Genomic DNA, 25,609 nt, shown 5'->3' with positions numbered 1-25,609 from the left:
CCTCACCATGCGCTGCCGACTACGCCCTCACCATGCGCTACCGACTACGCCCTCACCATGCGCCGCCTACTACGCCCTCACCATGTGCTGCCGGCTTTGCCCTCACAACATCAGAACAACTTCTTTGAGCATTGCTTTAGGGCAATTCCATGGCAACGGGATTACGCTTTACTCTGGGGGTTTTCCATTTCAAAAGTATGCCAAACAAAAGCCATACATTTAAAAACGATACAACTATGCGAACAACTAAACGAACAAAGTAACAACAATATGCACAACTTTTAACAATTTCCACAGAAAAATGCACCAAAAAATGATTTAGTTGAAGAACTGTGCAGATGCAAACATTGGTAACGGAAAAAAACGTTTTTTATGTGACCACGCTTTCCCAACGCTGTTAAATATCTGCTATGAATTCCGATAACAGGAGACACTATGAGCTGAACATAACAGTATGCCAGTGGAAGAGAGGACAGTAGCAGGAGACACTATGAGCTGAACATAACAGTATGTCAGTGGAAGAGAGGACAGTAGCAGGAGACACTATGAGCTGGACATAACAGTCAGTAGAAGAGAGGACAGTAACAGGAGACACTATGAGCTGGACATAACAGTCAGTGGAAGAGAGGACAGTAACAGTAGACACTATGAGCTGGACATAACAGTCAGTGGAAGAGAGGACAGTAACAGGAGACACTATGAGCTGGACATAACAGTCAGTGGAAGAGAGGACAGTAACAGGAGACACGATGAGCTGAACATAACAGTATGCCAGTGGAAGAGAGGACAGTAACAGGAGACACTATGAGCTGAACATAACAGTATGTCAGTGGAAGAGAGGACAGTAACAGGAGACCCAAATGTGGTTTATGACTTCTGTTTCCCATTGTAGCCAAGTCAGTTGCAATAATTCTGTTACTGCATTTTTTGTAATTCCCTTATCAATTAGGTAACACAATTACACGTTTTAATCACTTAGTAATTCATAAACAACATTGATATTAGTAAAATCACTGGAACCTATTGGTAGGTCCACCAATGTTACTGCTGTGAACTTTCATTATCCTCCCTCATGAGGGAGAGAAATGAGAAAATGTCAGAAAATATGTGTGTTTTTGGTGACAGAATTACAAGGCACACGGCCTATATGTTAAATTCACAGAAGGCAAGCCATGTCTGCAAGATGAAATAGTCCGTGTCGATATTAGTTGGGTCTTTACGTCCACATGATGTGTTCCATCTGTTAATCCACAAATCAAAGCCTTCACTTACGCCTCGTTTGTTTGGATGGAAAATGGTTGAAAAATGGATCTGTTCCTTCATTTCCCACAAATATACACTCTTAGCTTTCATTTGACACCCAATTTGATTAGCTCCTATGAACCTCACATGATGGTGCTCATGGGTCCATTTTGATGGAAATGCCCTTTAGATTCAGATATAGGGCATCCTCATCAACACGCAATTGAATCACTTGCAGTCTCTTGATCTCCATCCAGGGACAACGGATTTCCAGAGCTCATATTTTCACGGTGTGAGGAGTCTCAAGCCATGGTTGAATCAGGATGAGCCCCTTCTAGAACTCTGCTGTCAGGGGCTGTATGTGTGAGCGTGTGCTCCCAATAAGGCAAGGCACAATCTGGCTGACAACTCACACACACACACACACACACACACATACACCCACTCACTCACACACAGAGTCATACACACAATGACAACGCGAACTGAAGGCCATGTCTTTAGAGAGTAATTGAAAGTGAGCAAGAGTGGATATGAATCCAATAGCAGCTGTCCATCAAGAGGCGGTCACTGTGGTGATTGTAACTGACAGCGACATTGCCTGCCCCTCCAATGCCACATCACTGTGAAATTACAAATCAACAGCATGTTATTCAAACTACACAACCAGCTTGGTCTTTTTCCCTCAGCTTGTATGCAGACACACACGCACACACACACGCACAGGCACACACACACACACGCACAAGAACACGCACACTAGCAAATACATAGGGAGCTCACATTCCAATCTCTCGCTCTCTCTCAAAGTGAAACTATTTACCACTATCCTTTCACTCTCTCCGTCTGATAATCACATTTTTCTTTCTTTCACAATTGTATTTTTTCCCCCCACCACCTCGAGGCATCTAGAGGTGAAGTCAAGGTTACAGCAATCTTAGGATGGCTGGTATCGTTTCATAGAGCTTGTTAGCCTGCTGATCTCCTCTCTGTTTATTATGTGTCTCTCTGTTGATAGTGGAGGCCATGCATTCAGTCTGTGAGTGTTTAACTGGATTGTCTCATTCATAGCATCTCCTCTTCTCCTCTACATCCATTTCTACAGACAGTGACACACACACGCACAAAAACACACACTTGCATATTCAACGTTTCCCATGCATTATGTATTGGTACTGTATATAAACAAGGGATTTTTGGGGTTCTCAAGGCTGCCTTACTATAAAGTATCTTGACACTGCGTTTTACACTGTTGCCGGGCGTACACTCGTCTTGACGCTCGTCTTTCCCGAGGTGGTCCATCCGAACTCACGTAGAGCTAATACATTTGTATCAGGGGAAAGACTTCGGGGTAGACGAGGGTAGACGTGACATCGCCAACATCAGTACCTCCACTCACTCCTTCTCTCGTTCTTCCCTCCACGTCATCTGACTTGCATACTGATATTCTCTCTCTCCTCTCCTCCTCTCTTCCGTAACACACCCGCTGTGCTCACCTGTTTCCTCTGAACCCTGTCTCTCTCTCCTCTCCTCCTCTCTTCCGTAACACACCTGCTGTGCTCACCTGTTTCCTCTGAACCCTGTCTCTCTCTCCTCTCCTCCTCTCTTCTGTAACACACCCGCTGTGCTCACCTGTTTCCTCTGAACCCTGTCTCTCTCTCCTCTCCTCCTCTCTTCTGTAACACACCCGCTGTGCTCACCTGTTTCCTCTGAACCCTGTCTCTCTCTCCTCTCCTCCTCTCTTCTGTAACACACCCGCTGTGCTCACCTGTTTCCTCTCAACCCTTTCTCTCTCTCCTCTCCTCCTCTCTTCTGTAACACACCCGCTGTGCTCACCTGTTTCCTCTGAACCCTGTCTCTCTCTCCTCTCCTCCTCTCTTCTGTAACACACCCACTGTGCTCAACTGTTTCCTCTGAACCCTGTCTCTCTCTCCTCTCCTCCTCTCTTCTGTAACACACCCGCTGTGCTCACCTGTTTCCTCTGAACCCTGTCTCTCTCTCCTCTCCTCCTCTCTTCTGTAACACACCCGCTGTGCTCACCTGTTTCCTCTGAACCCTGTCTCTCTCTCCTCTCCTCCTCTCTTCCGTAACACACCCGCTGTGCTCACCTGTTTCCTCTCAACCCTTTCTCTCTCTCCTCTCCTCCTCTCCTCCTCTCTTCCGTAACACACCCGCTGTGCTCACCTGTTTCCTCTCAACCCTTTCTCTCTCTCCTCTCCTCCTCTCCTCCTCTCTTCCGTAACACACCCGCTGTGCTCACCTGTTTCCTCTCAACCCTTTCTCTCTCTCCTCTCCTCCTCTCCTCCTCTCTTCCGTAACACACCCGCTGTGCTCACCTGTTTCCTCTCAACCCTTTCTCTCTCTCCTCTCCTCCTCTCCTCCTCTCTTCCGTAACACACCCGCTGTGCTCACCTGTTTCCTCTGAACCCTGTCTCTCTCTCCTCTCCTCCTCTCTTCTGTAACACACCCGCTGTGCTCACCTGTTTCCTCTCAACCCTTTCTCTCTCTCCTCTCCTCCTCTCTTCTGTAACACACCCGCTGTGCTCACCTGTTTCCTCTGAACCCTGTCTCTCTCTCCTCTCCTCCTCTCTTCTGTAACACACCCGCTGTGCTCACCTGTTTCCTCTGAACCCTGTCTCTCTCTCCTCTCCTCCTCTCTTCTGTAACACACCCGCTGTGCTCACCTGTTTCCTCTCAACCCTTTCTCTCTCTCCTCTCCTCCTCTCCTCCTCTCTTCCGTAACACACCCGCTGTGCTCACCTGTTTCCTCTCAACCCTTTCTCTCTCTCCTCTCCTCCTCTCCACCTCTCTTCCGTAACACACCCGCTGTGCTCACCTGTTTCCTCTCAACCCTTTCTCTCTCTCCTCTCCTCCTCTCCTCCTCTCTTCTGTAACACACCCGCTGTGCTAAACTGTTTCCTCTCAACCCTTTCTCTCTCTCCTCTCTTCCCCCCGTCAGTTGTCCTGCAACCTATCGGGGGGGGCGTTTGTTCGTTACCGGGGATTGTATAGATTTTCCCTATTTTCTCATCCTGTGCTTCAGTGGTTTTGAAATGAATAGTCTATATTATACTAACCATTCCTGGTCCTTTGGTATTGGGGGACAGGATCCGTACCTGTCCAAGGTTAGACTTTAGCATTGTGGATGTGCCATAGTTATTCAGACACTCTGGGAGAACAAAACACAGAGGTGTTAAAAACCAACACATTTTGGAATTATAACAGTCTTTGTTTTCAGGTCAGAGAAGGGTGTGACCAAAATACACTTTGATATTTCATTGGCTGACATATCTACACTATAAATAGCCTGTGCTGTCGGGTTCAGGTTTATTAACTTTTATTGATACAAAAAAAGAATGGGCGTATGACTGGTTTATACGCAGCTCATATGCTGTATGTATGTATAAACAACATAGATGATTTACAGAAATTTGCAATGCTGTGATGTAAATTGTAAAGAGCATGTAAGTTTAGGAACAAACACGTGAGCAAACTTAGACTCACTGAACCAACATATAAACGCATGTAAAGTGTTGGTCCCATGTTTCATGAGCTGAGATAAAAGATCCCAGAAATTGTCCACATGTTTACATCCCTGTCAGTAAGCATTTCTCCTTTGCTAAAATAATCCATCCACCTGACAGGTGTGGCATATCAAGAAAATTATTAAACAGCATAATCATTACACAGGAACAATACTCTAAAATGAACAATACTCTAAAATGGGAACAATACTCTAAAATGAACAATACTCTAAAATGGGAACAATACTCTAAAATGTGCAGTGTTGTCATACAACACAATGCCACAGATGTCCCAAGTTTTAAGGGAGCGTGCATTTGGGATGCTGAGATTTGCATGTTCATTCCTCTACCATGAGCCTCTGACGTCGTTTTAGAGAATTTGGCAGTACGTCCAACATGCCTCAAAACCGCAGACCACATGTAACCATGCCAGCCCAGGACCTCCACCGACCTCCGGCTTCTTCACCTGCAGGTTTGTCTGAGACCAGCCACCCGGGCAATCCTCCTGATTCCTGCTTACAAGCAAAAACTAAAGCAGGAAGCACCAGTGACTCGGTCAATGGAAAACTGGTCGGATGACTCAGATGCTAAGCTACAGGACTGTTTTGCTAGCACAGACTGGAGTATGTTCCGGGATTCCTCCAATGGCATTGAGGAGTACACCACCTCAGTCACCGGCTTCATCAATATAAGTGCATCGATGATGTTGTCCCCACAGTGACTGTACGTACATACCCCAACCAGAAGTCACGGATTACAGGTAACATTCACACTGAGCTAAAGGGTAGAGCTGCTGCCTTCAAGGAGCTTATATGAAATCCTGCTATGCCCTCAGATGAACCATCAAACAGGCAAAGCGCCAATACAGGACTAAGATTGAATCGTACCACATCGGCAACACTGAGGCACGCATGAGAGAATCAGCTGTTCTGTGTGACTGTGTGATCACGCTCTCCGTAGCCGATGTGAGTAAGACATTTAAACAGGTCAACATTCACAAGGTTGCTGGGCCAGACAGATTACCAGGACGGGTGCTCCGGGCATGTGCTGACCAACTGGCAGATGTCTTCACTGACATTTTCAACGTGTCCTCGATTGAGTCTGTAATACCAACATGTTTCAAGCAGAACACCATAATCCCTGTGCCCAAGAACACTAAGGTAACCTGCCTTAATGACTACCGACCCGTAGAACTCACGTCCGTAGCCATGGAGTGTTTTGAAAGGCTGGTAATGGCTCACAGCCTATGGGGAGGAGGTCAGAGACCTTGCCAGGTGGTGCCAGAGCACCGAGCATGCCCTCATTCTCATCAACAGGCTGTAGTGCAGCAGGTTGAAAGCTTCAAGTTCCTTGGTGTCAACATCACCAACAAACTAGAATGGTCCAAACACACCAAGACAGTCATGATGAGGGCACGACAAAGCCTATTCCCCCTCAGGAAACTAAAAAGATTTGGTATGCGTCTTCAGATGCTCAATAAGGTTCTACAGCTGCAACATCGAGAGCATCCTGGTTGAATCACTGCCTGGTACGGCAAATACTCAGCATCCGACCGAAGGCACTTCAGAGGGTAGTGCGAATGGCCCAGCACATCATTGGGGCTAAGCTGCCTGCCATCCAGGACCTCGATACCAGGCGGTGTGAGAGGAAGGCCCTAAAAAATGGTCAAAGACTCCATCCACCCCAGTCACAGACTGTTCTCTCTGCTACCGCATGGCAAGCGGTACCGGAGCGCCAAGTCTTGGACCAAAAGGCTCCTCAACAGCTTTTACCCTCAAGCCATAAGACTCCTGAACAGCTACTCTAATGGCTACCGGGACTATTCATTCTGTGACCAACAGATGCATATCTGTATTCCCATTCATGTGAAATCGGTAGATTAGGGCCTAATTTATTGATTTCTCTCATGAACTGTAACTCAGAGAAAACGTTGCAATTGTTGCATTCGTACTAGATGTATCGTACCAATTAGGGAAAATATTGGAATATTTACGCAACGTATTGAATAATGAATCAAGTTTTCCCCAAACTTGGAAGATTATTAAAGAATATCACAGAGAATCTATAAAAAGATCAAAGGAATTATTTTCATTAGAAACATACAGTACATGTCCTACACTAGCCTATAGGCTGACTGCCCAAGGTTTGCCTTCAACCCCTGTTTTAGATATGAAAGGGTTTGGTATGGAACAATGTTACCCATTCTTGGGAATATAGGCTATTTGCAAAGATCAAAATATTTAAAAGATGTTCTTTCCCATTCTACTATAAAAAAAAGAAAGATATTTGTAAAAACTGCCTGTAATAATTCTTGGAAGGGAGATCAAAACCTGTTTGTATCTGCAGTGCTATAGTATACAGGTCCAGGTTTCGGTTATTGTATTTCCCGTGTGGCTATGACAACACTAGGCAAACAAGCTTCCGTTTACCTTTGATGTTCGGGCAACATTGAATTCCATCTATTTTATAACAGGCTTTTAGTTGATGCTCCTTTCGTGTTGCTTGGCACAAGATATATACAATACAAAATGTTAAGAACACCTTCCTAATATTGAGTTTTTTAATATTGAGTTGTTGGTTTTTTGGGCCTCAGAACAGCCTAAATTCTTTGGGGCATGGACTGTACCAGGTGTCGAAAGCGTTCCACGGGTATTATTCGGCGCATGTGACAAATACAATTTTGCACGCCCAAATTTTAAGTTTTTGATTTGTTAAAAAAGTTTGAAATATCCAATAAATGTCGTTCCACTTCATGATTGTGTCCCACTTGTTGTTGATTCTTCACAAACAAATACAGTTTTATATCTTTATGTTTGAAGCATAAAATGTGGCAAAAGGTCGCAAAGTTCAAGGGGGCCGAATACTTTCGCAAGGCACTGTACAAATTGATTTGATTTGAATGCTGGCCCATGTTGACTCCAATGCTTCCCACAGTTGTGCCAACTTGTTTGGATGTTCTTTGGGTGGTGGAAACGTTTGAGTGAGAAAACCCCAGCAGCGTTGCAGTTCTTGACACAAACGGGTGCCCCTGGCACCTACCACCATACCCCGTTCATAGGTACTTAAATCTTTTGTCTTGTCCATTCACTCTCTGAATGGCACACATACACAATCAATGTCTCAATTGTCTCAAGGTTTAAACATCCTTCTTTAACCTGTCTCCTCCGCTTCATTTACACTGATTGAAGCGTTCAACTGGATTCATCTGGTCTATGCCATAGAAAACATGGCAGATTTATGGATAATAATTTTAAGACTAATATTTTTATTTGTTACACTTGATGTTATCAGTTTCTATAGAAAATTAATTATTATAACAATACCGTTCAGGAAGGTAATCTTTAAAATACCATTGAAGCGGCACATATTTCATTCACAGCAAATTGTTGTAAATAAGTGTTGTTTTTTTTCAACCCTGTGCAATCAGGTTTGTAGTTAATGAGGTGTCTTCCTGGCTGTAAAACTTTGAGAAACTGATGAATATTCAAGAGAAAACAAACATAATCAGCCTCATAACACACCAACATACGCCACTTAAGCTGCTGACGAATGGGATCAGAGCAGGTGAGAACTGTGTGGCTTATACTGACGAAGAGAGAAATAGAGGGGGAGAGAGAGGGGGAGGGGGATGCAAGAGAGAGCGAGAGAGAGAGAGAGAGAGAGAGAGAGGGGTTGGTGGTTGTAGGTCAAATTAACTCCTCAGTGAATCTATTGGTTCTTCTCAGGTCTAATTAGGGAGCTGTCTTGCTTGAGCTCTGCTACTGATATGATTATATTAAGAATCTTGGACTGCAGGCTATGCTGCACTTAGCTGTATGCATTCTGAGACTTGAGCAATTGTATACTGTAGGCTACTTTTGGGTGTCTATGTGATTGGGGATGTGGGGGGGTTCTAAGCTGACATATGGAATTGCTTTAAGACGGTCATACTATGGATAATTTTTTATTTTGAAATGTAGGACCCGTTTAGTTCTATAATATACAGTGGGGCAAAAAATAATTTAGTCAGCAACCAATTGTGCAAGATCTCCCACTTAAAAAGATGAGAGAGGCCTGTAATCTTCATCATAGGTACACTTCAACTATGACAGACAAAAATGAGAAAGAAATATCCAGAAAATCACATTGTAGGATTTTTTATGAATTTATTTGCAAATTATGGTGGAAAATAAGTATTTGGTCAATAACAAAAGTTTATATCAAAACTTTCTTATATACCCTTTGTTGGCAATGACAGAGGTCAAACGTTTTCTGTAAGTCTTCACAAGGTTTTCACACACTGTTGCTGGTATTTTGGCCCATTCCTCCATGCAGATCTCCTCTAGAGCAGTGATGTTCTGGGGCTGTTGCTGGGCAACATGGACTTTCAACTCCCTCCAAAGATTTTCTATGGGGTTGAGATCTGGAGACTGGCTAGGCCACTCCAGGACCTTGAAATGCTTCTTACGGAGCCACTCCTTCGTTGCCTAAGCAGGGGGACACGTCTGGCACTGCAGGATTTGAGTCCAGGATTTGAGTCCCTGGCGGCGTAGTGTGTTACTGATGGTAGGCTTTGTTACTTTGGTCCCAGCTCTCTGCAGGTTATTCACTAGGTCCCCCCGTGTGGTTCTGGGATTTTTGCTCACTGTTCTTGTGATAATTTTGACCCCACGGGGTGAGATCTTGTGTGGAGCCCCAGATTGAGGGAGATTATCAGTGGTCTTGTATGTCTTCCATTTCCTAATAATTGCTCCCACAGTTGATTTCTTCAAACCAAGCTGCTTACCTATTGCAGATTCAGTCTTCCCAGCCTGGTGCAGGTCTACAATTTTGTTCCTGGTGTCCTTTGACAGCTCTTTGGTCTTGGCCATAGTGGAGTTTGGAGTGTGACTGTTTGAGGTTGTGGACAGGTGTCTTTTATACTGATAACAAGTTCAAACAGGTGCCATTAATACAGGTAACGAGTGGAGGACAGAGGAGCCTCTTAAAGAAGAAGTTACAGGTCTGTGAGAGCCAGAAATCTTGCTTGTTTGTAGGTGACCAAATACTTATTTTCCACCATAATTTGCCAATAAATTCATAAAAATCCTACAATGTGATTATCTGGATTGTTTTTTTCTCATTTTGTCTGTCATAGTTGAAGTGTACCTATGATGAAAATTACAGGCCTCTCTCATCTTTTTAAGTGGGAGAACTTGCACAATTGGTGGCTGACTAAATACTTTTTTGCCCCACTGTGTGTGTGTAATATATATATATATATATATATATATATATATATATATATATATATATATATATACAGTTGAAGTCGGAAGTTTAAATTCACTTAGGTTGGAGTCATTAAAACTAGTTTTTAAACCACTCCACAAATGTCTTGTTAACAAACTATAGTTTTGGCAAGTTGGTTAGGGCGTCTACTTTGTGCATGACACAAGTAATTTTCCCAACAATTGTTTACAGAGAGATTCTTTCACTTATAATTCACTGTATCACAATTCCAGTGGGTCAAAAGTTTACATACACTAAGTTGACTACCTTTAAAAACAGCTTGAAAAATTCCAGAAAATTATGTCATGGATTTAGAAGTTTCTGATTATCTAATTGACATAATTTGAGTCAGAGGTGTACCTGTCGATGTATTTCAAGGCGTACCTTCAAACTCAGTGCCTCTTTGCTTGACTTCATGGGAAACTCAAAAGAAATCAGCCAATACCTCATACAATAAATTGTAGACCTCCACAAGTCTGGTTCATCCTTAGGAGCAATTTCCAAACAACTGAAGGTACAACGTTCATCTGTACAAACAATACTACGCAAGTATAAACACCATGGGACTACGCAGCCATCATACCGCTCAGGAAGAAGACGTGTTCTGTCTCCTAGAGATGAACGTACTTTGGTGCAAAAAGTGCAATCAATCCCAGAACAACAGCACAGGATATTGTGAAGATGCTGGAGGAAACAGGTACAAATGTATCTATATCCACAGTAAAACGAGTCCTATATCGACATAACCTGAAAGGCAGCTCACCAAGGAAGAGGTCACTGCTACAAAACCGGCAGAAAAAAGCCAGACTACAGTTTGCAACCGCACATGGGGACAAAGATCGTACTTTTTGGAGGAATGTCCTCTGGTCTGATGAAACAAAAATAAAACTGTTTGCCAATAATGACCATCGTTATGTTTGGAGGAAGAAGGGGGAGGCTTGCAAGCCGAAGAACACCATCCCAACAGTGAAGCACGGTGGTGGCAGCATCATGTTGTGGGGGTGCTTTGCTGCAGGAGGGACAGGTGCACACTATATTGAAGCAACATCTCAAGACATTAGTCAGGAAGTTAAAGCTTGGTCGCTAATGGGTCTTCCAAACGGACAATGGCCCCAAGCATACTTCCAAATTTGTGGCAAAATGGCTTATGGACAACAAAGTCAAGATATTGGAGTGGCCATCACAAAGCCCTGACTGCAATCCTATAAAAAATGTGTGGGCAGAACTGAAAAAGTATTTGCGAGGAAGGAGGCCTACAAACCTGACTCCGTGAAACCAGCTCTGTCAGGAGGAATGGGGAAGCTTGTGGAAGGCTACCCAAAACATTTGACCCAAGTTAAACAATTTAAAGGCAATGATACCAAAAACTAATTGAGTGTATGTAACCTTCTGACCCACTGGGAATGTGATGAAAGAAATAAAACCTGAAATCAATAATTATCTCCACTATTAGTCTGAAATGTCACATACTTAAAATAAAGTGGTGATCCTAACTGACCTAAGACAGGGCATTTTTACTAGGATTAAATGTCAGGAATTGTGAAAAACTGAGTTTTAATGGATTTGGCTAAGGTGTTTGTAAACTTCCGTCTTCAACTGTACATGTTCTCACAGAATCCATACCCATCTTGTTTGTTCTCATAATAAAACAATCTCATTGTTAATCATCTGGATATTTCTAGGGTTTTTATGCCGTATGGCTTCAAATTGTTTTATAGTATTTTATTTCTATCTGTAGCCCACATTTTTTCAACATTTCAATAATAATGCATTTGATTCATCCACTGTTTAAAAGATGAATACACCTACAATAACATATGTGTATGCGATCATGACAATTGATTTGATTTGGAGGATCGCTCGATTTCCAATTTTGAAGTAAAAGTTTTATCAAAATGGTTCAACTCTTATTTTTTTTTGTATTGATTAATGAAACTGCTCCTCTGAATTCAGACGAAAGCAGAATTGTACAATATGCTCTTATATTCACTTCGGATCAAGCCATCTTTCAAACGTAGAAGATAATGGGGAATACGATGAAGATAAACGTTTTGCTCCTGTTAGTTGGGTGCAGATCTTGGATTGAAATATATTTTTCTGTTTGTGTGTTTGAAAATATGAATTTCTTCTGGCAAAAGGAAAATCCTCGGAGAGCCTTGGAGTACTGCATATATTATAACGACATATTGATTCAAGGGAGCTATTGAAGAGTCCTTTGAAATGGTTTATTAAGACAAGTGTTAGTGTTTCACTGGAGTTCTTCAAAGAAACCTCAACAGGTCAAGCAGTAGACTGCTTTTCACTGTTTTTCATTTTGGGCAACACAAATTCTGTCCCCCCAAAAAAATGTGGACGATTTTATTTTGTTTTTTTAGACAATAGACATAGACAAAACACAACAGACAACTTAACATTTCACAGACATGGACCCACTAAATTAGACATGACATTTCCTGAGACTTAATGCCGACCTTCAACAGAAAGAAAAAAGACGAATGAAGACAAAAAAAAACACCAACTCAGATGTACATACATATTGTATATTTCAACAAACATTAATGACATCATACTTGCTCAAACCTACATGTTCCCACAGTATCCATGCCTACCTTCTTTGTTCTCATAATAACCTTTTTAATTTTTTAGTTTTTTATGTTTCATCCTTTGTATATTTCTAAGGCTTGTAATGCTTTATGCCACATGGCTTTAAATTACTTCATGCCATATGGCTTCTGTAACCCATATATATATTTTTAAATATTTAAATAACACAGGCTCGGGCCATAATAATGCATTTGATTCATCCACTGCCCTAACGATGGAGGATAATACGATTCTTAGTTGTTAAAGTAAAACATTTTTCAAAATTATTCACTAGAAAATAATGGTTCAACTCCTATTTCTGTATCAATTAATCAAACTGCTTCTCTGAATTCCGTAGAGCGATTCTCTTGCGGTGGACTTCTAACAAGCATTGAGACAAAAGCAGAATTGGACAATAAGGGCTAATTAACTTCTGATCATGTCATCTTTCAAGCATATTGTCCACATAGAAGATAATGGGGAATACAGTGAATACATTTTTATTTTGCTGCTGTTAGTTATATGGCCTTTATTGGGATGGGCCATGGTATGGCACCGGTATGGCCTTTATTGGGATGGGCCATGGTATGGCACCGAACCGACGATGTGAACAGAACAGAGGACAAAGCAAGTAATGCTTTCCTCAGCTCCGGGCAGGGAGACACAGAGAGGAGAGACGAAAAGGAGGGTAGGCAAGTTGAACAAGGAGGCAGGCTACAGACAGTATAACACTCCCCTACTCTTTCTGTAGGACTCTAACTCCTGTTTCTGCACAAGACTGGACAACGTAACACGTCTTTGTAGCTGCACTCCTACTCGTGCCTTTGCTTGAGACTCCTGGACTTTTAGCTTAGACGTATTCTAGAACAGTCTAATAAGGCTCTCTGGACTTATTAGAAGGCCTATATTATGTGTGCTTGAGGATACTGTTCAGCTCATGGATGTTTGACTTGTTGCCCCCAAGCACTTATGCAGGGTCAGTTAATTATCATTCCCTTAATAGGATTAGGCTTCGGGGTTATAGGGTAATCTGAACCTATAGTCTGTGGTTAAGGGCTATTTCTCAGCCAGGTCATGTATGATTGATGTCGAAATTGGACGTCAATCCATGTCCTGAGGACGTCAAAAAATGCCTTCACAACTAGCCACTAGGCATAACAGTGAGCGCTATTACCATCGAGTAGGCTTGGGTTTTGCTGCATGGGTGTAATCCCATGACTCTGGATCAGAACTGTTTTTTAAAATTTATTTTGGTTTTAACCCTATCCCGAACATTAACCCTTTCCTTAATCATTTGGAATGTGTGCCTAAGCTTAACCCTTAACTTCGAAGTTTGACGTTTGACGTTTGGAGAAATGGAATGATACAGAGCAGCAGTAGCAACAAAAGCTCTTCGAAATTTAACCTTTGGAGCAACTTCGAAATTTGAAGTTTGGAGAACGTGGATGAACATCCAATTCTGCTGTGAGACTGTGCAAGCCTGTTGCCATTTCTGCCCTTGTTCTATAAATAACAAAGCTGAAGCGTTTTAGTGACCGGTAATGACAGGGTTCACCATATTTAATGTAAGCCATGTTGCCCCGAGCCCTCCACACACACCCCACCCCCTTTGCAGACAAGTTGTGGACAGGTCTCCGTTAATTGCTGTCCCACTGACTGATAGATTACAGCCTGAGAATGGAAGAGGCTGGGAGGAGGGAGCTCTTGCTCTCTCTCCCCTCTCTCTCTCTCCTCTCTCTCTCTCTCTCTCTCTCTCTCTCTCTCTTTCTCTTTACAAAGGCAGCATTAAACATGGATGCCCTTGTTGTTAATACCCCCTTTACCCCCCACCCACACCATTACTTAGCAGTGAAATAGCTGCAGGAGCCAAGTTATTGACACTGCAACTGAGGTTTGTTTGGATGAAGTTCAACCCCCTACAGTACGTACAGTATATCAGTGGATTCACTTGTTTATACTGTCTATAGATTTTGGGGGCGGCAAGTAGCCTAGTGGTTAGAGCGTTGGGCCAGTATGTATGCTGGATCAAATCCAGAGCTGACAAGGTAAAAATCTGTCGTTCTGCACCTGAACAAGGCAGTTAACTCACTGTTCCCCAGTAGGACATCATTGTAAATAAATATTTGTTCTTAACTGGCTTGCCTAGTTAAATAAAAATAGAATGTGAGAATTGGCACAGACCCGTCAAGGGCTTTGGAAATGGGCTGGACACTGGTTCGCAGGAGATATTGCATGTGATTGGCCTATATGCCCATATTCTTGTATTTAAAAATACTTTGGTTTGAAAGAATTTGTGCAAATCTGTCTTTGAAATATGTCTATAGTCTACTAAAGGCACAAGCTGGGTGCTAGGTATCTTGCCTGTAGGCTACATTTGAAATAGAAAAATATATTTTAAAAAATGCATTGAAATTCAATTGGATATGCCCTGAGGTAATAAAACCAAAGTTCTCCAAATGCAGAATAGGGACACTGTAATTAGGTAGTTAACGAGCAATGCAGTTTTTCATCTGCCAACCAGCCCCGTTCCTCCTCAATCCCCTCCACGCCTCTCCCCATCCTCTCCTCACACCGGCTCTGTGAATTCGCCCGAGGAAACATATTGTGTGGGGGGAGTTGTTGTGACGTCACTCACCGGGAGAGCACAGAGCAGGGAGAGAGAAAGTCGCGTCTGTCGACTTTATATGCGGTTGCCTGGCGAAGAGAACCGGAAAGCCCGAAGAATCGGTACTGAGATCAGGGATGGTGAGGCCAAAATACACTTCGTCATCATCATCACTAACTGACAAATGTATCGAAATCCCGAAGTAGATCAAGAAACTTAACGGAAAACGGTCTATTGCGCGTTTGTTTTTTTTTATCTGATAAAGCTCGGGAGGTAATCGCCTCCAAATCTAAAGAGATGCGAGCATCTTTCATGATCTACATGTAGATCAACTAAGACGAGAGGTATCCACAGATTGTGAGCTATCCCTGTGCTATCTGACTGAAACTAAACGGAAATATAGCTCTACTGCATAGCGACATGGTGGTGCTGCCAGCTTCTGAGTCTATTCCTGCGCCGGAGTTGTGTGGAACATTTACTGGAGGAGAGTGGTGATCAGCGCACCGAATTACCGTATCCCCGCGCAGCAGTCCGAGAGAGGGAGCGAAGAGAAAGCTGTTTGTGAGCCTGCCGTGACCGAGTCACGGAAGAGGGGGTGAAGTGGTAGTGGGAATGCCAGCACTTCAAACGATGGGGGTTTAACAGCCCCGCTTCATACGGAGGCACCTCACACTTATATTTTGACCCAGCACTGAGTCCTTTTCCACGGGCGGGATCATCTATGTTTCCCCTTCACCTGACCGACTGACTAGTATTTGTATTCGTCCCAGCTATTTCCGAAGCGAACTAAAGGGGGATATATTTTGTGTTTTTCACAAAACAGCCTATTTTTTTTATTTTTTTTGGGGGGTGGGGGTGGGGGGGTGAGAAGCATTGCGCTGGATGGGAACAGAATAGAAGGCTGTGTGTGTCTCTGAAGACTTCTGATTTATCTCCTCGGGTGTTTGAATTAAGTCGTCGCCACTCACCAGCCAGGATGCAGTTTCTCAGAGTTGCCTGGGCTTTAGCCGGAGCGGCAATCTGTTGTTTTGTTATTCTTCTCATCCACTCACGCTTGCTCAAAGAAGGTAATTGTTTATGTGACTGATTTCAGAGCATTATATAATGGCGTTGTCCTATTACATAGCTCTGTTTTCATGTCGCCTGTCTGTACTGTCTTTCAATTATGTATTATGTCTCATAACCCGACAAAAGAGCTTCGTGCAGGAGGAGTCTTTGGCTCTCATGCTTAATCAACTTTGCCACGGCGCAAACCTGCTGGATTTGACCCCAAGCCAAAAAATACAATTGATTCGATAATATGAATATCTATCTATTTGATGAACGTGAACAATTCAATGGTCTGAGTGTCACCAGCAATGCTTTCCTATTGGTTAACGTCAACAAGTTATAGTCCTATCCAATTGATCCAATTATATATATATATTTATATATATTTTTTGTGTGGTAATTTACCCACAAAAAAAAGGAACAGAAGATAAATACATTGATATTGTATATAACGTTAATATATGGGTGGGTAGTATCCCGTTTCAATAGATGGTGTGATTTATAGTTGAGGTCTTCAATAGATGGCACTATAGTCTAGCTTTAAGGTAAGGCTGAGAACAAACCCTTATTATCTCCTCGTATTGGCCGCTGTTATTCTTGTTGTCACGCCTTGTGCCATGGCCACTGGATACGATCCAACCTTTGCTAAACATTCATTCCCCATAAGGTGAAGCTCGAGCTACAAACCTTAGTGTTGCCCTCTGCCCTGCTGTATCTCTATATGTTTTTTTATTTTGGCCTGCCTTAATGTAATTTCTAAATGTAAAATTGAGACTTTTTTTTTTTTTTACTGCTTTTTAAGACAATTAATTGGTTTTCATTTGGTCAAATTTTCCAATTGTTTTATTGATTTCATTTTTTACATTTTTTTTATACAGCCACCACCTTTTCAAGCTGTCACAATCTGTTGCAGCTTGAAGTACTGTAGATAACCTTTACGATTGTATTTAGTCGTAACTCATTAAATGCATCCTCAAAGTAGGAAACCTAATGTGATTGCAGTGTATTCAGACATACTTAAGGTGGTATAAAAGGCCTCTGGTAATGTGGCTTAACCTAAAATACCACTGGATTTCACATGGGTAAAGCTTTGAATAGACATTCTATGCACAAACTGCCATGCCTTTTCTCTCATGTCTGGCGTGAGGCTAGGGGCACTCTTTGTGTGTGTGGGTGTGTGTGTGGCAGGCAGCAGGGTCATTAGGTTACAACTCGGCCAGGCTCCTCTCCTCACTGTCAGTAGAAAGGCAGGTCAACTGGTGGCAAATGGACTCCCTCTCTGTGCCACATGGTGGAAAGAGAAATGTATGCGTGCCAAGTGACCTTTCCTGTTAGTCTTGTGCCTACAGTGCTAAAAGGGGCTGTCGGGGCTCTGAGATCTGACTACAGCTCAAATAATCCACATCCACCCAACTGAACTCCATGTGGCGTGTGATAGGCCAGGGCCATGCTATTCTCCTGGAATGGGAATGTTATAGGCAGCCTATCATAGGCTGTGGTATTCTTCCGGAATGGAAATGAATGCACAAATGCAAAAGATCTTATCCTTCCTGGTCAATGAGTTTGTGATCGTGACCAAGGCTATATTTGTCCACGTTCAATAGCATTTTGTGGATATCATTATATTCCTTTCCACAGCACAAAAACAACAAATCGGTTAACACACATGTATTTTATGTCTAGCAATCATGTATTTTATGTCTAGCATTCTTTGGTTATTTTGATCATGTTTTTTGCTTTTATTATATCAGAGGTTTGGAATTGGAAGTCTATTGTGGGAGGTATTTATTTTATTGAAATCTATGCAGGGAAGCAGGGAGAGGCATACAAAGGAAGCTGGGACCATGTTCACTTTGTGCTGTAGCCAAGGTCAAAATGCACAGTAGGCTACAGAGTAAAATACACACTGCTGATATAATGAATTCATAAGAACGGCATTAATGACAGTCTATTGGGGCCAGAATAATAAAAAGGCACCTATGGTAAGTAGTGCAATATGATTTCGCTCATACATTTGCTAGTAGCACAATCCTTTGTAATGTTCTCTGTCAAAAAATTAAACATTTCCACATCTGTTTGCATTGAATGTTACCCAACCCAAAAATGAAATAGTTTTACAAATGAAATAAATAAGTGCTATAATTTAGCTTCCACAGCATGATACAGTGCCTTGCAAAAGTATTCGGCCCCCTTGAACTTTGCGACCTTTTGCCACATTTCAGGCTTCAAACATAAAGATGTAAAACTGTATTTTTTTGTGAAGAATCAACAACAAGTGGGACACAATCATGAAGTGGAACAACATTTATTGGCATTTCAAACTTTTTAACAAAAGAAAAACTGAAAAATTGGGCGTGCAAAATTATTTAGCCCCCTTAAGTTAATACTTTGTAGCGCCACCTTTTGCTGCGATTACAGCTGTAAGTCGCTTGGGGTATGTCTCTATCAGTTTTGCACATCGAGAGACTGAAATTTTTCCCATTCCTCCTTGCAAAACAGCTCGAGCTCAGTGAGGTTGGATGGAGAGCATTTGTGAACAGCAGTTTTCAGTTCTTTCCACAGATTCTCGATTGGATTCAGGTCTGGACTTTGACTTGGCCATTCTAACACCTGGATATGTTTATTTTTGAACCATTCCATTGTAGATTTCGCTTTATGTTTTGGATCATTGTCTTGTTGGAAGACAAATCTCCGTCCCAGTCTCAGGTCTTTTGCAGACTCCATCAGGTTCATTCTTCCAGAATGGTCCTGTATTTGGCTCCATCCATCTTCCCATCAATTTTAACCATCTTCCCTGTCCCTGCTGAAGAAAATCAGGCCCAAACCATGATGCTGCCACCACCATGTTTGACAGTGGGGATGGTGTGTTCAGCTGTGTTGCTTTTACGCCAAACATAACGTTTTGCATTGTTGCCAAAAAGTTACATTTTGGTTTCATCTGACCAGAGCACCTTCTTCCACATGTTTGGTGTGTCTCCCAGGTGGCTTGTGGCAAACTTTAATCAACACTTTATATGGATATCTTTAAGAAATGGCTTTCTTCTTGCCACTCTTCCGTAAAGGCCAGATTTGTGCAATATACGACTGATTGTTGTCCTATGGACATTGTCTCCCACCTCAGCTGTAGATCTCTGCAGTTCATCCAGAGTGATCATGGGCCTCTTGGCTGCATCTCTGATCAGTCTTCTCCTTGTATGAGCTGAAAGTTTAGAGGGACGGCCAGGTCTTGGTAGATTTGCAGTGGTCTGATACTCCTTCCATTTCAATATTATCGCTTGCACAGTGCTCCTTGGGATGTTTAAAGCTTGGGAAATCTTTATGTATCCAAATCCGGCTTTAAACTTCTTCACAACAGTATCTCGGACCTGCCTGGTGTGTTCCTTGTTCTTCATGATGCTCTCTGCGCTTTTAACGGACCTCTGAGACTATCACAGTGCAGGTGCATTTATACGGAGACTTGATTACACACAGGTGGATTGTATTTATCATCATTAGTCATTTAGGTCAACATTGGATCATTCAGAGATCCTCACTGAACTTCTGGAGAGAGTTTGCTGCATTGAAAGTAAAGGGGCTGAATAATTTTGCACGCCCAATTAGATTTTTTGATTTGTTAAAAAAGTTTGAAATATCCAATAAATGCCGTTCCACTTCATGATTGTGTCCCACTTGTTGTTGATGCTTCACAAAAAAATACAGTTTTATATCTTTATGTTTGAAGCCTGAAATGTGGCAAAAGGTCGCAAAGTTCAAGGTGGCCGAATACCTTCGCAAGGCACTGTAGATACCTAACTTATACAGGCAGGCAGGACTCTATATACACTGCATTTTGGAAAGTATTCAGACCCCTTCCCATTTCCCCCTTTTGTTACATTACGGCCTTATTCTGAAATTGATTAACCATCTCTGCAGCCCTCCAACAATCAGGCCTTTACGCTAGAGTGGCCAGACGGAAGCCACTACTCAGTAAAAGGCACATGACAGCCCGCTTGGAGTTTGGCAAAAGGCACCCAAAGGACTCTCAGACCACAAGAAACAAGATTCTCTGGTCTGATGAAACCAAGATTGAACTCTTTGTCCTGAATGCCAAACGTCACATCTGTAAGAAACCTGACACCATCCCTAACGTGAAGCATGGTGGTGGCAGCATCATGCTGCTGGGATGGTTTTCAGTGGTAAGGACTGGGAGACTAGTCAGGATCAAGGGAAATATGAATGGAGCAAAGTACAGAGATATCCTTGATGAAAACCTGCTCCAGAGTGCTCAGGACCTCAGACTGTGGCGAAGGTTCACCTTCCAACTGGACAACGGCCCTATGCACACAGCCAAGTCAGAGCTCACACAGCCAAAGTCAGAGCTCTGGCTGGGCCACGCAAGGACATTCAGAGACTTGTCCTTAATTAAGCATCTCCTGCGATGTGCAGGAGATGCTTAATTAAGGACAAGTCTCTGAATGTCCTTGCGTGACCCAGCCAGAGCTCTGTCATTTTAACCAGATTTGAACCCGATCGAACATCTCTGGAGAGACCTGAAAATAGCTGTGCAGCGACGCTCCCCATGCTTTGTCACTATGGGGTATTTTGTGTAGATTTCTGAGGGAAAAAACGATTTAATCAATTTCATAATACGGCTGTAACGTAACAAAATGTGGAAAAAGTAAAGGGGTCTGAATACTTTCCGAATTCAGTGTAGTCAGAGGACATGAGGAATAATATATCTCATAAATATATCTCATAAAATATATTGGCAGTACCCTGACATTTCAATGTAAATACAAGGAAACAAAGACACCCCTTCTGCAGGTTTTCAGATAGCAGCAGGGTGTCAGGAAAAGCCATCTTAGGTAGGCATGCATTATTGCTTTGCTGGAATTTTGAACGGGCAGGAGAGAGGTTGTTGCATCTTGCATAATATGACACAGCATCTACTTTTTTTTAATTTATCCCTTATTTTACCAGGTATATTGACTGAAAACACATTCTCATTTACAGCAACAACATGGGGGAATAGTTAGAAGTGAGAGGAGGAGGGATGAGTGAGAGCCAGTTGGAAGCTGGGGATGATTAGGTGGATATGATGGTTTGAGGGCCAGATTGGTGATTTAGCCAGGACAGCAGGGTTAACACCCCTACTCTTATGATAAGTGCCATGGGATCTTTAGTGACCACAGAGAGTCAGAATACCCGTTTAACGTCCCATCCGAAAGACAGGAACCGCCCTGGGGCATTGGGATATTGTTTTAGACCAGAGGAAAGAGTGCCTCCTACTGGCCCTCCAACACCACTTCCAGCAGCATCTGGTCCTATCAGGACTTCCACCATCCAGGGACCGACCAGGACCAACCCTGCTTAGCTTCAGATGCAAGTTAGCGGTGGGATGTAGGGTGGTATGCTGCTGGCCTCATGAGTTGAGGGATGAGGAGGTGGAGATGGTGGATTTAGAATGCCACATTATTATAATCCTATGCAGTGGCTCACCTATGACAATGACAATGACTAGATAATCCTTAATTTAACCCATAAAGTCACTGACTCTGTACACTGTTTATATGGAGCATTTTGGTCTGATTTAACATGTCTGTCATTTAGCTCATTTGACTGACAAGTTAACTTAAGTGGTGCTTCAGCTCATAAATCAATAAATACATTTCACCAAGACATTTGTTACAGACCACCAATACAAATCATATCAAATTTGTCAAGTTTATTTGTCATGTGCGCCGAATACAACAGGTGTAGTAGACCTTATAGTGAAATGCTGACTAACCAATAGTGCAGAGAAAAAAAGTATGTGTGTGTAGGTAAGTAAAGAAATAAACAACAGTAAAAAGACATTTGAAAATAAGAGTAGCAAGGCTATATACAGACACTGGTTAGTCAGGCTTATTGAGGTAGTATGTACATGTGGGTATGGTTAAAGTGACTATGCATATCTGATGAACAGAGAGAAGCAGCAACTTAAAAAGAGGGGTTGGCGGGTGGTGGGACACTATGCAGATAGCCCGGTTAGCCAATGTGCGGGACCACTGGTTGGTCGGGCTAATTGAGGTAGTATGTACATGAATGTATAGTTAAAGTGACTATGCATATAAGATAAATAGAGAGTAGCAGCAGCGTAAAAGAGGGGTTGGGGGGGGCACACAATGCATATAGTCCGGGTAACCATTTGGTTACCTGATCAGGAGTCTTATGGCTTGGGCGTAAAAACTGTTGAGAAGCCGTTTTGTTCTAGACTTGGCACTCCGGTACCGCTTGCCATGCGGTAGTAGAGAGAACAGTCTATGACTGGGGTGGCTGGGGTCTTTGACAATTTTCATGGCCTTCCTCTGACACCGCCTGGTGTAGAGGTCCTGGATGGCAGGCAGCTTTGCCCCAGTGATGTACTGGGCCGTACGCACTACCCTCTGAAGTGCCTTCGGTCGGATGCTGAGTATGTGCCGTACCAGGCAGTGATGCAACCGGTCGGGATGCTCTCGATGTTGCAGCTGTAGAACCTTTTGAGGATCTCAGGACTCATGCCAAATCTTTCCTGAGGGGGAATAGGCTTTGTCGTGCCCTCTTCACGGCTGTCTTGGTGTGTTTGGACCATTATAGTTTGTTCTTGATGTGGATACCAAGGAATTTGAAGCTCTCAACCTGCTCCACTACAGTCCCCTCGATGAGAATGGGGACGTGCTCGGTGCTCCTTTTCCTGTAGCCCACAATCATTTCCTTAGTCTTGGTTATGTTGACGGATAGGTTGTTATTCTGGCACCACCCGGCCAGGTCTCTGACCTCCTCCCTATAGGCTGTCTCGTCGTTGTCGGTGATCACTGTTGTGTCGTCAGCAAACTTAATGATGGTGTTGGAGTCGTACCTGGCCATGCAGTCGTGGGTGAACAGGGTGTAGAGGAGGGGACTGAGCACGCACCCCTGGGGAGCTCCAGTGTTGAGGATCAGCGTGGCAGATGTGTTGCTACCTACCCTCACCACCTGGGGGCGGCCCGTCAGGAAGTCCAGGATCCAGTTGCAGAGGGAAGTGTTTAGTCCCAGGTTCCTTAGCTTAGTGATGAGCTTTGAGGGTACTATGATTGTTGAACGATGAGCTGTAGTCAATGAATAGCATTCTCACATAGGTGTTCCTTTTGTCCAGGTGGGAAAGGGCAGTGTGGAGTGCAATAGAGATTGCATCATCTGTGGATCTGTTTGGGCGGTATGCAAATTGGAGTGGGTCTAGGGTTTCTGGGATAATGGTTTTGATGTGAGCCATTACCAGTCTTTCAAAGCACTTCATGGCTACGGATGTGAGTGCCACGGTCTGTAGTCATTTAGGCAGGTTACGACTCAGAAATGAAGAGGAAGCCTAGAGTGACAGTCGAAAGGGGAACCTCTCCAGTTCAATAATAAGACACCTATATTGCCTTCCTCCCAACTGTCACATCTCTCTGTGCCAGACCAGTTGATTTAATTGATCTCTCACAGTTTGACATGTGGTGTTATGGAATGGTGTCAGAGAGAACAGTTTGACATAGAAGTTGACATGTAGCATTATAGTGTCTATGTGAAAGAAGTGTGATCATCTGGTGTGTTTGTTTCTCTTTGTGATACCCATATTGCATAATTATGGTGAAAGTGCTGGTAAACGTTATAGTGTAATTACCGAGGCATAGCAGTGTGACTTACATGTACAGATGGCAGGCACATTCATTAATGTTGCTCTTCCTCCCAAAAGTGCTTAAACCTGCAGAAAGAAAAGTATGGATTTGGTTGTTTTGCCCTTGAGCACTGCATCCCTTCAGGCTGAATTGACAAAGGTAATACAGTGGGGTGTGAAAGTATTCACAATATTTTGCCTTGCAACCTACAATTAAAATATATTTTTTGGGCGGGTTGTACCATTTGATTTACACAACATGCCTACCACTTTGAAGTTTCAACATATTTTTTATTGTGAAACAAACAAGAAATAAGACAAAAAACAGAACTTGAACGTGCATAACTATTCACCCTCCCAAAGTCAATATTTTGTAGAGCCACCTTTTGCAGCAATTACAGCTGCAAGTCTCTTGTGGTATGTCTCTATAAGCTTGGCACATCTAGCCCCTGGGATTGTTGCCCATTCTTCAAGGCAAAACTGCTCCAGCTCCTTCAAGTTAGATAGGTTCCGCTGGTGTACAGCAATCTTTAAGTCATCCCACAGATTCTCAATTGGATTGAGGTCTGGGCTTTGACTAGGTCATTCCAAGACATTTAAATGTTTCCCCTTAAACCACTTGAGTGTTGCTTTAGCAATATGCTTGAGGGTCAGTGCCCCGCTGGAAGGTGAACCTCCGTCCCAGTCTCAAATCTCTGGAAGACTGAAAAAGGTTTCCCTCAAGAATTTCCCTGTATTTAGCGGCATCCATCATTCCTTCAATTCTGACCAGTTTCTCGGTTCCTGCCAATGAAACACATCCCCACAGCATGATGTTGCCACCACCATGCTTCACTGTGGGGATGGTGTTCTTGGGGTGATGAGAAGTGTTGCGTTTGTGCCAGAGAGAGCATTTTCCTTGATAGCCAAAATGCTCAATCTTACCAGAGTACCTTCTTCCATATGTTTGGGGAGTCTCCCACATGCCTTTTGGCAAACATCAAACGTGTTTGCTTATTTTTTTCTGTAAACAATGGCTTTTTTTCTGGCCACTCTTCCGTAAAGCCCAGCTCTGTGGATTGTATGTCTTAAAGTGGTCCTATGGACAGATACTCCAATCTCCGCTGTGGAGCTTTGCAGCTCCTTCAGGGTTATCTTTGGTCTCTTTGTTGCCTCTCTGATTAATGCCTTCCTTACCTGGTCCGTGAGTTTTGGTGCACTAATCATGGATTTAATAGTGCTCCGTGGGATGTTCAAAGTTTCGGATATTTTTTTTATAACCCAACCTTGATCTGTACTTTGTCCCTGACCTGTTTGGAGAGCTCCTTGCTCTTCATGGTGCTGCTTGCTTGGTGGTGTTTAAGAGTCTGGGGCCTTTCAGAACGGGTGTATGTGAAATGAGATCATGTGACAGATCATGTAACACTTAGATTGCATACAGGTGGACTATAACTAAAACGTGACTTCTGAAGGTAATTGGTTGCACCAGATCTTATTGAGGGGCTTCGTAGCAAAGGGGGTGAATACATATGCACGTACCAGTTTCCAGGTTTAGATTTTTTAGAAACAAGTACATTTTTTTTTATTTCACTTCACCAATTTGGTCTATTTTGTGTATGTCCATGACATGTAATCCAAATAAAAATTAAATTAAATTACAGGTTGTCATGCAACAAAATAAGAAAAACTTCAAGTGGGATGAATACTTTTGCAAGGCACTGTACATTTGTTTAGCATGCCAGA

At 42.9% G+C, this 25,609-nt stretch overlaps 1 protein-coding gene across 2 annotated transcripts in view; it reads left to right on the top strand.

Moving 5' to 3' along the window:
• tafa5a (TAFA chemokine like family member 5a) overlaps positions 1–25,609 on the top strand; it is a 167,049-nt gene that overhangs the window by 26,917 nt on the left and 114,523 nt on the right. Inside the window, exon 1 of one of the 2 annotated variants that reach the window (XM_021563373.3) lies at positions 15,200–16,271. The exons of the other annotated variant lie outside the window; for it this stretch is intronic. Coding sequence (XP_021419048.2) covers positions 16,181–16,271 — 91 coding nt within the window. The 5' untranslated portion in view covers positions 15,200–16,180. Of the gene's footprint in view, positions 1–15,199; positions 16,272–25,609 lie in introns of those variants that run through there. 2 annotated transcript variants of the gene reach the window in all.

Source organism: Oncorhynchus mykiss, chromosome 15 (genome assembly GCF_057628025.1).
Source record: "Oncorhynchus mykiss isolate SJ-2025 chromosome 15, ASM5762802v1, whole genome shotgun sequence".
Taxonomy (NCBI): domain Eukaryota; kingdom Metazoa; phylum Chordata; class Actinopteri; order Salmoniformes; family Salmonidae; genus Oncorhynchus; species Oncorhynchus mykiss.
Note: the sequence above shows the minus strand (reverse complement) of the source record. Positions and strands in the feature narration are given on the sequence as shown.